Here is a 12,689-nt window from a genome sequence, read left to right as displayed (position 1 = left end):
AACTAATCCAGAGGAGAACATGGAAACAGCTTTTCTACCCAATATTCATTCCATAGCTTTTATTAGGTCTCGCTAATGAGTCAGTAAATGTCAGTCGCCTCGTTTAGTTTAATAAGTCTTTGCATTAGAAAACACTACATCATGGTGATTAATTGGTTCAAGACTTGAAATCGCCTTGACAAACAACAAAAACAGAAATTAAAAGCAACCCATAAAACAGAGAATTACTGCCTTGTGGTTGTATAACAAACAAGTCAAGTTGCAGGTTACGTCCATATCTGTCCAGACTTTCATAAAATATGTAGTGAGGACTTTGAAGGAATTTAAAAGTGGTGTATTGTGTATTTTGTGGTAGCACAGTTTGAAGATTATTGTCAGCAATTCAGTGTCTGTCTCCCCTTCTGTTCCTCCTCTCTCATCTCCTGGGCACTGCCGAGGTGCTGTTGAGCAAGGCACCGAACCCCCAACTGCTCGGGGTGCCGGTCACTGGCAGCCCCCTCGCTCTAACATCTCTCCATTAGTTGCATGTATATAGGTCCTGTCTGTGCATGTGTGTGTATTTCGGGCCTGTGTGTGTGTAAAATGAAAAATAATAGAGTGAAAATTGAATTTCCCCATTCGCGGGACTAATAAAGCAATTCTTCTTCTTCTTTTTCTTCTGAGTTATGGCGTTGAATAATGGACAGAAACATTATGATGTCACAGGGAAGTTGACCATCTTGATAAAAAATACCATCATCATTTTATCCTATCAGATATTTGGTGAAATGTTTTCATAATTAGTGTAAGAATTCTTGAGTTATGGACAAAAATGGCACAGTGACCTTGACCTTTGACCTTCAAAATCTAATGACGAGTGGACGTTTGTGCCAAATGTGAAGAAAATCCCTCCTGAGGGATAATGCATCTGGCCACGCATAAAAAGACTAACAACGCAGATGTTCAAATGCATAAAAATACACATCTCCGGGTAGATGAGCGCACACTGATTATAGATCAACACTCTTCTTGTGGTTGGAAACTGAAGCCATGACATGTTAAACAATTTGCAGCTTTATGTGAACTGAGCAGACAAACTTCAACACTTTGTTTAAACTGAAGAAGAAGAAGAAGAAGAAGAAGAAGAAGAAGAAGAAGAAGAAGAAGAAGAAGAAGAAGAAGAAGAAGAAGAAGAAGAAGAAGAAGAAGAAGAAGAAGAAGAAGAAGAAGAAGAAGAAGAAGAAGAAGAAGAAGAAGAAGAAGAAGAATTTATCCCGCAACGGGGAAATTGACAGGACTAGGTGGAGAGATTATATCTCCACACTGGCCTGGGAACGCCTCAGGATCCCCCAGTTAGAGCTGGTTAATGTGGCCCAGGAAAGGTTAAGTTTGGGGCCCCTGCTAAAGCTGCTGCCCCCGCGACCCGACCCCGGATAAGCGGATGAAGATGAGATGAACGGGGAAATTGAATTTTTTCAACCGCCCAGATCTTCTTCACTCTATCACAACGTCACCTGACTTCCTCCTTTCCCCCCGACATCATTTCTATCTCTGCTACCTCTTGAATGTAAATCTAAGTCATTTTGGGGTACTTGCTGAAAGACTGATGCCGTCATTTTTCTTGGTAGGACGGTCCTGGCGAACTATTTGGGACTGACTCATAGTGAACTATAGTGCTCATGTTCAGCCAGTGTAACGATGTGCCTCATTGATGTGTTTTCCATTTTATTTTTTATTTTTTGGCAAAGATAGCACAGAGAAATATGTTCTCACATTTGGCTACACAAGCAATACTTGTTACTTTACATTGTTGGTTTGGTCTTTTGATGGGATTTGTTGACAATAGGTTAATTACAGAATATCACCTGACTTATCATCTAAATGCATCCGCGCGTGAACGTCATCTCAACACCATAAATTATAACTTTGGGAGCTTGTGTTTATAGCCTGAGTAACACCTGTATGATCAGAGACTTGACATTATGAGCTGATAAATGAGGCTGAGTTCATTAACGCACACTGACTACATTCATGTGAGAGATTCATTTTTCCATTGCTGCCTTAGGAATTACTTAATTTACATGTTTTGGCCTGAGCGCTTTATGAAATGAAATTACGTTATTCATTTAGTTCAAGTGTGACTGACTTCTTTTGGTGCATTCATCTTATTAATGTGTTTGCAGGCGGCTCTCCACAGTAATACAGTATATTTACAAGCTGGGAGCAGATTAGGTCATTTGGATGAACTAATTCACTTTAGCAGGAAGCGTGTCCCTGAGCAACGATTTCTGAATGAATTATCAGAGTCTCAGTTGGATGAAGACGGCGGAGTCGCTGGGGAATAACAGAGAGAGTTACTCCCTCTCAGGGACGGGGATTTGGAGCCAAACTGAAGGTCTTCATGGGACAGATGTGTTCAAGCAGCAAACGTTTCAGAAAATGACTCATGACAGACGTGATGCAAGGTGACGCTGCGCTGGGGCTCAAAGGCCACTGTTGTGATGGTCAGTGGAGAAACCTCCCAGCCTCCATCTCTTCTCAGACCAATGTTTTCCAAACGCATGTATTTTTTTGTCATTTTGAGTTTATAGTTCATCATCCTGATAAACAACCTGCACGTTCCACAACACATGTTGCTAAGACACGTGAAAAGACGGGAAATGCTCAGCGACTTTTCTCTGTGTTAACAAACATCGCAAAATATAAAATGGATTTTCTTCTGTGCAGGATGTTTACGCGCATCAGCGTAGAGCCTTTGGTCCCCACATGGGTGTGTAACCCCACACAATAACAGCGTGCAGGATGAGCAGCCTCTTTTCATGCTGTTGCTTCGACTCAGTGTCTCATAGCGTCACACAAACGATGATAAACGTGCTGTTGTTAGATTGCTGTATTTTTTATGTCGGCTTCTCTCCCACTTCCTCTGTTCCAAGAGCTGTTCAGCAGAGTGTCACAGACAGACAGACAGACAGACAGACAGACAGACAGACAGACAGACAGACAGATTGATTGCTCAAGAAATTATGAGAAAAAATTGATTGACTGACCGTTGCATCGTAGAGTGATACACTAGTTGCTCTAGTATTCTGTATAGTATATGAGATATATTTAGATATTTCTGCAAAAGTAGCTGCTAAAGAAGTGTTTGCTGCCCTGAGAATTCTGGGACTGATGGTGCATTTGGAAATAGTCTTTTCGAGCGCCAGAGCGTACTCTGGCTCAAAATGGACTGTTCATGAATTTGGAGCGCTGTTGAAATAAACCATTCAGTTATTCAAGCAACACTCTCTCGGAGCGAGTACTCGATCTGAGGAGACTGAGCAGCAGAGTGCCGAGCAAGTGAATGTTTAACTCAACTGTTTGTTAATTCATATAGAAAGAGAAGGGTCCGTTTCTTCTGGTCTCAAACCTCACCTGCTGTTACCACGGTAACCACAGTTTAAACTAAACGAACCAGGACTGACTGGTTAAAACTTAACGTGCATGTTTCAGAAGAAGAGACACTTCAAAAGGCAGAAGTTATCTCTGTGTGAATATAGTTTATATTGGAATGAATGATTTATCAGTTTATTACATTCACTACTTAAAAACAATGAATTATTTACATTTGTCAGAATTAACAACAGATGATCAGCAGGTTTTTGGATGTTCAGTGTTACAGACACATCCTCCATTCATTCAACACTGTCATGTTTTTCCTCTGGCATGCCTGAGTAAGGGAAACCTGTCGTGCGGAGAGGAAATGTTTGATCATCTCTCTTGATCCCTGCACAGTCTGAGAGAAGTCGAGACGAACTGTAAGCAGGTTAATGCCTTTCAGACCCACTTAAATGGCCCATTTGAAGTTTACAAAGTTGGAAAGGATGAGATGTGTTTTGACTGACTGCAGCAGAGTTGGGGGAGTTGAGTTGCAGAGGTTGGCGGTTCGATTACGCCAAAAAACATTTCTCTACAGCACCTCTAACGGTCAGGTATACTCCACAGGGAAGCTTTAAGTAATTGAAGGCAAGATATTGTTGGACTCAGTTGTATGAGTAGAGGTAAGACCAGGAGCATGAGAGTTATTCTGCAAAATGTTTTGAGCTGCACCTCAAAATTCAATAGGTATTGTTACTGCACCGCGACTACAAGTATATTTGCATGGACCAACTCAACATAGCACAACATTAATAGCTACTCTTCTGTTCCCATCCCTTACCTTAATAAAAAAAACACAAAAGGAATAAAAACAAAACAGAATAAACCATGAAACAATGAGATCTCTGGATATAAACCACCAATTTATCTCTTTTTTCGTACCATAGTCTGTAAAAATAATGGAGTTAGACACCGTCATGACACCCATTAGTTTATGGACTACCGTTCTGAAGCCAGGAGATTGGCGTTTGGATGTCGCCATCTTGGTATTTTGGAGCCAGAGGTGACCATATCTGGAGCCGGGGGGACCACTAAGCAAGTGACATTTCAATGACGCTGCACTACGATAAATGCTAAAGGGAAACGTTTTTGACCGTCTGACGCAAATCCTCTGGTGGAATTTAGCCTGCGGGTGAGTGGAGAGCTCCCGGCACTGGCACCCTTAATCAGCTTGTATTGAAGTGACAGAGTCAGTTAAAATATGGCCAGTTAATACTAGCGCTAGCTAGCTAGCTTGGTAAGCACCAAATGCTGATCAAGACATTTTTATGCGACCATAGCATTACAATCAACTCTGATGAAGTGAAAACATAAATTTTTCATCTATTTTAGTCTAAATGGGACCATAATTTACAAAATGATCATCCTGCTGCGTTGAAGAAGACTTGAAACTAGCGATTGCGACCAAAGGCTCATTTGTAACATGTTTACTGAGGTAATAAATCAAGTGACATTTTCCCATTTACTTGTACATTTTAGAGCCAGTAGCGTCGCCCCTTCTGGACTTTAGGGAGAATGCCGGTTTAAAGCCTTTTTGCATCGGCTTAACTTTTCAAAGTAGAATCTCCATTATGTTAGAAATAGTTAAATTAATTTTTAAAACATTATCTTACTGCATGTTGTGCAGTAGAAAGCGTGTTGAGCAAGTTTCGTTTTGACTTCTTCCTCTGTAATATCAAATAACCCACTCACCATGCATTTATTGGGTTTTTCTCCAGAGTGGACCCTCATGTGGATGAGCAGCTTGTAGCGAGCGTTGAAGGGTTTGTGGCGTCGCACACAGCCGGCCCAGAAACAGGAAAACTCTTCACCTTTGCGCTGGTCGATGTGCACCTTCTCGATGTGCCTCACCAGCTCCTCCTGGCTGCTGTAAGTGGTGCTGCAGTCGATCCAGTGACACGACTGGTCCTGTTGGTCCACTGTGGGGTCCTGGTCTGCGGGTCCTTTAGGCCTTGGGAAATGAAGCGGAGTACTGTCCTGATCTTGGAGGGGCTGGCTCACATGGAACAGCTCCCCCTGTTGGTTGTTAACTTGAAACGGTTCCCTCTTACATGGAGAGAAATCATCTGTAGGCTCTTGTTTTATTGAGTGATACTCTTCCTGTATCTTTATTTGCAGCTGAGGAGTCTTGTTGCTCACAGGTGCTTCAGAAAGAGGGAAGGAAGAGGCAAAAAATAAAGATGATGAGGAAGAGGAAAGAGAGGAAGGTGGAGAGCTGAAAGGAGGCGATGTGGCACAGCTGGTGAGCATATAGGATAAAGGGAGGGAGGGCTGGGGGTAACAACTGAACCTCTGGGTGCTGTTTTTAGGATCTGTGTGCGCTGTGGTGGCAAAGTCCTCCATAGTCTTTTCTATGTGGGATCCGACTGTCTTACAGCTGAGCAGGGAGGTGAGGTCCCGGCCCAGCGAGGACAGGGACAGGGAAGTCCTGGGAAGACAGCACACGCCCAGACCACCTGAATGTATTGAGGACTGACAAAAGCCACGAGAGGACAGAGGCGTCTGGAGGTCCTCCGCATCCTCCGCATCCTCAAACACACTTCCAAAACCAGGAAGAGTCAGCTGGACGTCTGGAGGCCCGAGGTCAGGGGGCCACATCCTGGCCCCCCGCTCGCTGACTTCCACCAAGAGATCCTTCCGATGAAATCACTGATCCTGATTCTCTTGGAGCAACTTTAGGAATCCATTGGAGGTAAAACTATCTACAACATCTTTCAGTTTTCAAATGTAATCAAATTAGGTTCATTTTCAGCGGTTGGCATCTTCTCATTCAGCATGTGTAATCTTCTGTCATTTGTTCCAAACTGCTGCGTGGTCAGTCATCTCTCGTGCTGCGCTGTGGGAGACAGAAACCAAACCCAGATGAGTCATCCTTCAAGACCAACAATATGAAAACAATATATGAAACATATCTCATAACTCACTCTCATACGTGTTGAGAAGCAGCAAGTGAAGAAGAAACTAGATCCTTTGCGTCAGTACCAGTACAACAATCATTCAAAGCCTACCAAATGAAATGTTCCCGAGTATTATCAGCATAATGTACTTAAAGTAAAAGTAAAAAATGGCTCTTGTGGCTATTGTATCTGCTCAATGTGGAGCTAATTTAACTACTTTATGTACAGTCACCCCTATGTTGGGAACCACTGGAACCAGCTCTGCCGCACAAATCTGTGTTCATTTTCTAGAATTTTCTCTTATCTTTGCATTTCTGGGGGTAAAGTATAAACAGTTATTTAAATGAAACCATGCAAGAAAACATGATGAACTAATAATATATATATAGTAATTAAACTACCCAATAGTATAGAAAAAAGTTCCACCATGACCAAAAGTAAAATGTTAAAAACACATGAATGCATCTGATACAACAATACAATTACTCACAAAGGCCTTTGTCTGCATGAGTACTTTTTATGTACTTCTACCTAAGTAATATCTTTAATGCAGGGCTTTAATGGAGTATTTCCCCAGTCAAGTAATGCTACTGATCTGAAACCTTCAACCAGCCCCCCTCTGGAGCCACAAAAGGCTTTATTCAACACATATGCATTAGTACTCCCCAACAGCTGTAAACAGTTTGATGTGTAAAATTCCTCTTTAAGTACAGTACTTGAGTAAATGTATGTAATGCATTTCACCACTGTTGTGAACTAATGTAAGCTAAACTAACACAGGATTTTTGCGATGTTGCAAAGCGATGACTCAGCTGCTGTGACAACTTGCCATGCCGTTCGAAGGGTTGAAACATAAAACCCGAAATGTGTCACACTCTGAATGTTTCCAGCCATCGGCAACGCTGCGTTCAATCATTAACAACAAATGGACCAAAGTGACCAGCAGAAAGTCCCACATGAAGTCAAACCAAAACAAACAGCGTGTCCGTCCTTCTTGTCAGCAGGCTTCAATCAGACAGCTCTGAGTGGGACGCTCTAACGTGTGTATATTTGGTTTCCTTTGAGCTGCTGTAACAGTCGGGGCTGATTCATTACTGCAGGCATTAAGGCCACCCTTGCAGCAAACAGCCAGACGTTGTGTGGCAGCCGATTGCCTGGAACCTGGTCCAGATGCTTGTTAACGGGGGACGAGTAATGGACCACATCTCTCTGCTAGCTAATCCTGCAGGACAGGGAGGCTGGAAAATAGTGTGGCAAACAGAAGTCCCCCCCCCCTACCCTGTCATTTATACAGTAGCTCTACTGTGCAATAGTCCTTCAGTGTTTATTAGAAAATACTTAATTCCCAAAGTTTTTATGCCATCTGCTAGATATTGGTGATCTAATTTCTACAACAGGATCCCTGCCACGTGTAATTACTCACCGGACAGATTCAATGGGATGGTTATTTGATCCAGAAATCGACACAGCAAAGATGATGAGTAAGTTCACTTCTGTAGTTACATTAGGAGTCACTAAGTGTAGGTTCATGCCCAAAGTTTCCTGGTATAGTCTGGTTTACAGTTTTATGACGCTTACCGTAAATAGCTGGAGTCCCCCCCACCCCACCCCACACACACACACACACTAGAGTCACGTAGCTGTGCAGTCATGGGAACTGTGGCTGAATCTTAATTAGAGAGGTTGCGATGTGTCTGTGTGTCAACAAGTTCAACAGGATTAATGATTCTTGTGTGTAGCAGAAGTGCTTGGGTATGTCTGAAATATGATAATTGCAACCTACCTGTTGATTTGAGCTGAAACCAGTATTAGAGTTTAAGGACAAACTACGGGATTTCAGATGCAAACAATACATTTGATTCACAACAATCAAACAATACATCAAAGAAATAATGTCTAACTGCTTTTTTAGCATCGACCCAGGACTCATGTAAACATCCACTCTGCCAGAAATCCACCAGAGTGAAATCCGGCAGCAAATCCAGCAAGAAGGGATTTTATTTTAGCAGTGTCTGTTCACAAACCACTTTGGTGCTAATCCAGAAAGAAGAGTCAGACAGTAAAACTAAGAAAAGTGTCCCACAAAGCCTCAACTGAGCCAGCAAACCTTATAAAATAGCAGGCTCATCTCATGTGGTGTCTTTTAAAGACTCACTTGCTGAGGTTAGCTAAACACAGCTGTGGCATTTCAGGACAAGCAAATGTGTACTTGTCTCAACAATAAGCGCTTTGGTTCTTGAATTACAAACTTTTTTGTGCTTTTTGGTTCAAGTGAAACATGGGAAAAGGGTTCCTATTTAAGTAAGAGATGTGAAAACGGAGTAAACAAAATCCCATTTTCTAATCCTGTCCTTCCTGGATAATACTAAATGGTGTTAAAGAGGCGTCAGAGGGAATCAGCACATGTACTCTGTGTGAAATGGAAGATGTCTGTCCTCCTGAAAACAACAATATGATGATAGGTGATAATACGTCAGTAGTGTGACTCACAGACACTCTTTAACAGGGGTGTCAAACAAACAGCCCACAGGCCTGAACCAGCCTGACAAAGGGTTCAATCCGGCCCGATGGACGACTTTGCAAAGTGTAAAAATAGCAGAGAAGTATATCACTCCAACTTTTCAATAAAATGCACTGCTATTACAATTTGTTCCCGGTGGGTTGAGATGTCCTAATAAGAGTAGCAGGCCCTGTTGGATATGCTATTAAAGATCCCACGTGCTAACACAGTGTCGAGCGTATAAGCTACTGTTCATGCATGAGCTGCCTGTGGAAAATGTCTTTGTCAAAAAGGAGAAAAATGGACACTGTTGTGTTTTTCCAAGAAAAATGGACCTATTTACAGAGGTAGATGAAGCCAGTGTGTTTGGTGTGTTCACAGCTCCGTTCAGCGCTCGAGGAATATTCAGTACTTTTGTCAGAAATACATTAAATTTGCAGGGACACCTGAGAACAGAGAAGACAAATACATTGTCGGCAGGTTTGAGGACACAGCAGTCTGCTTTTAGTCACAGCTGAGAGATAAGCAATGCAGCCGTGTTCCCTTATTGCTAATGAAATAGCATCAGCGTCAAAGCCGTACTCTGAGGGAGAGTTTGTGGAGACGTACTGAAGGCTGCAGAAATCGTGCGCCCTGACAAGAGACAAGCATTTGCCAACATCAGCCTGATGAGAAACTCTGTGGCAGATAGGATTTCGGATATCATTGGAGTGGTTTTACTGGACGGCCCACTTGAGATCAAATTAGGCCGTATGTGGCCCATGAACTTAAACGAGTTTGACACCCCTGCTGTGCCTCTGTAATTTGAATACTTCTGTGGCGCTTTTGTCTCATATCTGTCACTGTTTGAGTCTATGTTTAAAGTTGAGATCCTAGTGTTAAAAAACTTTTAAATGTTTAGATAATAATTTCTAAAACATCTGGACTGCACTAAGTTTAGTTATAGATAACATCACGGCTAAATTACAATGTTTATACATATTTTTGCAGCGGTGGGGATTTTCTTGCTGTGGTGGTACACCACTGCTAAATTAATACAGAGGAAATGCTGTTATATAGTGTGTAATCAGATATGGCCTTGCCTGCATGCATGTACACTTTGCTTGGTGATTTATTTTGAGCAAGGAGTTACTATCATATCACAACCAATGACAGCATCACAGACATGGAATTAGCAGCTTGCGTTTCCAGGTACTGATTTGCGATCCTGACATTGTTTTTTATTACATTTCTTTATAAATCATAAGGGATTTTATGTGTTTGAGAGGGAAAATAAGTGCTGTAAATCTGGATTTAAATATATATATATATATACATGGGGCACATTTTGAGGGTAGAAATACCCACAGGTGCAGTATATTTCAGGACAATACGTTTGCAAGAGAGCGCTCATAAAATGTGGCTGGCTGACCATTAAAGAAAACATGTGAATTACGTAACAAATCGCTTGTGTTTTTATAAACGACATGAGAGGCCGGTATCCCAGTAACAGAGAAAGTTGGCTGGAGGGGGAGAGTTTACACTTCTCTTAATAATTTGTGCCTCAGGGCCTCCGTTTTCAAAAGAGGATAATCCTGTGAAACCAATTTTCTGGGCAATGTATTTGCTAATAAATCATAATTTACTCCACTTTCGGGGTCATTAACCTTTATTTATCCAGAGAAAAGTGAGTGAGCGATACACTGACAGCCCTTTGAAACTCACAGAAAGACTAGTTTACTGTGCGTAAACACTGTGCAGGTGGAGATTAAAAGCGACAGTAGTCTTTGAAAGACAGAAGAGGGTTACTTATTCTTTTTCCCCAGGATTCCCCACGATTTTTCAAACATTTCAGGCAAACTCAAAACAGAACAAAATGTATTGTAATGTCATAGTGACAGTGACTATATTGTAGCTGCCTGTCAGTCATTATTCATCACCTAATTCATATCAGATTCTTCTTCATCTCCTCATTAGACAGTTCCCCACATCACCTAGGCATGTTTGGGGCGGTAGTAGCTCAGTCCATAGGTGACTGGGCTGGGAACCGAAGGGTTGCTAGTTCGAGTCCCTGTGTGAACTGGTGGCTGGAGAGGTGCCAGTTCATCTCCTGGGCACTGCCGAGGTGCTGTCCATTGGTTGCATGTATATAGACCCTGTCGGAGCATGAGTGTGTATTTCGGGCCTGTGTGTGTAACATGATTATTAATAATAATAGAGTGAAGATTGAATTTCCCCATTCGCAAGACTGTTAAAGGATTTCTTCTTCTGTAATAGTGCTGCCGATGTTTGACACATTTTGATCGCCACCCAGTTAAGTTCTCCTTATCTCTATCAGAAAACACAGATGTTAATACGTAAATCTTACTTATACTGACACGACTCAAAAGAAATGCCGTCTCTTCAGATCAAACACATTGCTGAGTTGGGAGCACAATTCTGCCCGCTGTGAGGAGAACAGCTGGATTTTCTGCTCAAACTAGGAGGGTCAGTTTAGGTTTGAGTATTATAGGATATCCAGAAGAGTTTGTCCTTCCAAAGAAAATGCCGTACTTTGCATGTAATACTCATAACAGCAGAGCAGAATGTTCTGTTTTTGTTGTGTCTTTGACCACTATAAAAATTTCACAGCAATACGAGCTGTCAAACAGCTTCCGCTGAGAGACTTAAATAAGGGGGTGATGAGGTGGAGCCTCCTGAAACATTTATTTATACTGAGGGAAGAGGCCCAACCTGGAGCTGCGGACCTTTCGCTGAGAACTGCAGAGCTGCACGAAAACGCAGACTTTGGATAAGAGCTGAACTGAACCCGAAAAACAAGAGTTTGAGTACAAAGTCATGCATGTGAATTAAGCTGAGAACTGACTCAATAAATTAGTCTTTGAAGCTGCTGTCAGTACCAAGAAATGACACGTTAAAATTACGTATCATCTGTAATAACATTGTAAAATAAAACACTGTGCGTCAAAAATTCTACATTTTTATCATATTTCGATTTGAAAGACGTTTGTCCACTCACAGGGAGTTCAGTTCATTAACCAAGTCATTAAAAGAAAGAAGGTCATGGTTTTTGAAACTACAAAAAATTATTTACTGATGAGTGCTCAGGCTGTTATAGAGATATTAATGCAACAGATAGCACCTGAAAAAGGAGACCGGATCCGTCATGTCCACTGTGTAGGAATACCAATGGGTCAGGCTGTCCCACACTTAACCGCCACCTTTTGTTACTTGAACTTCACCACCATTTCTGTATCATACGAATTGTTGTGCATAGAGGCATTTATTTTGAAGGACTTGTAACTGCGGCACCACTCACATCTTTCACATTTCAGCTGTGCCCCGATCTGACCACAACAACTGTGAACCTAGATTTAAGCATGAAGACGGAATGACCTGCAAGGCTGACTTTCACAAACACCATATTGACCTCGAGTGCAAACAGGTAGTGAATTACCTGTGGACAGTAAGGTCACACCAATGTCCAGGTCTTCCAGGAGTCTACAGACATTGACGCTATGGACCACATGGCTACCTTTTCTGAACATGACCACTAAGTGTGCCAGTCTGATTCCTGCAGCCAAGTCTGAAGAAAAAAGGTGCCGATGATCATTTTTCCACAAATTCCACAACATACCAAGTAAAAATCCCTGCACAGCTGTGAGTGACTGATCATCAGCTGCAGCAATACCGTGTCACGGTTCGATGCTGATGCCAATGCCACTAAGTCATGTCTAGATGTTGATGCATTACTCAAAGTCCAGGTGACAAAACCACTGATGACTGTGGAAACACAGCTTGAAAATGAAGTGAGGAATTTAAAACCAGACCCCAACAGAGGAGGTGATTACTCTTCCATTCCTGGTTATATCGATACTCCAGCTGGAAGAGGAAGACATGATGCAGGAGGGAAAGGC

At 42.1% G+C, this 12,689-nt stretch overlaps 1 protein-coding gene across 3 annotated transcripts in view; it reads right to left on the bottom strand.

Annotated features, from left to right (window-relative positions):
• Positions 1 to 12,689, bottom strand: part of glis1a (GLIS family zinc finger 1a) — a 47,481-nt gene that overhangs the window by 22,893 nt on the left and 11,899 nt on the right. The window contains exons 1-2 of one of the 3 annotated variants that reach the window (XM_083927899.1): positions 6,321 to 6,424; positions 5,089 to 6,232 (exon numbers count right to left, since the gene is read on the bottom strand). In XM_083927899.1, the coding sequence (XP_083784025.1) occupies positions 5,089 to 5,994 (906 nt within the window). In that variant the 5' untranslated portion in view covers positions 5,995 to 6,232; positions 6,321 to 6,424. Of the gene's footprint in view, positions 1 to 5,088; positions 6,233 to 6,320; positions 6,425 to 12,689 lie in introns of those variants that run through there. The other 2 variants (XM_083927898.1, XM_083927900.1) reach the window with 2 other exon arrangements.

This window comes from Echiichthys vipera, assembly GCF_963691815.1.
Source record: "Echiichthys vipera genome assembly, chromosome: 15".
NCBI classification, from domain to species: domain Eukaryota; kingdom Metazoa; phylum Chordata; class Actinopteri; order Perciformes; family Trachinidae; genus Echiichthys; species Echiichthys vipera.
The sequence above is the reverse complement of the archived record's forward strand: the minus strand, read 5'-3'. Positions and strand labels throughout refer to the sequence as shown.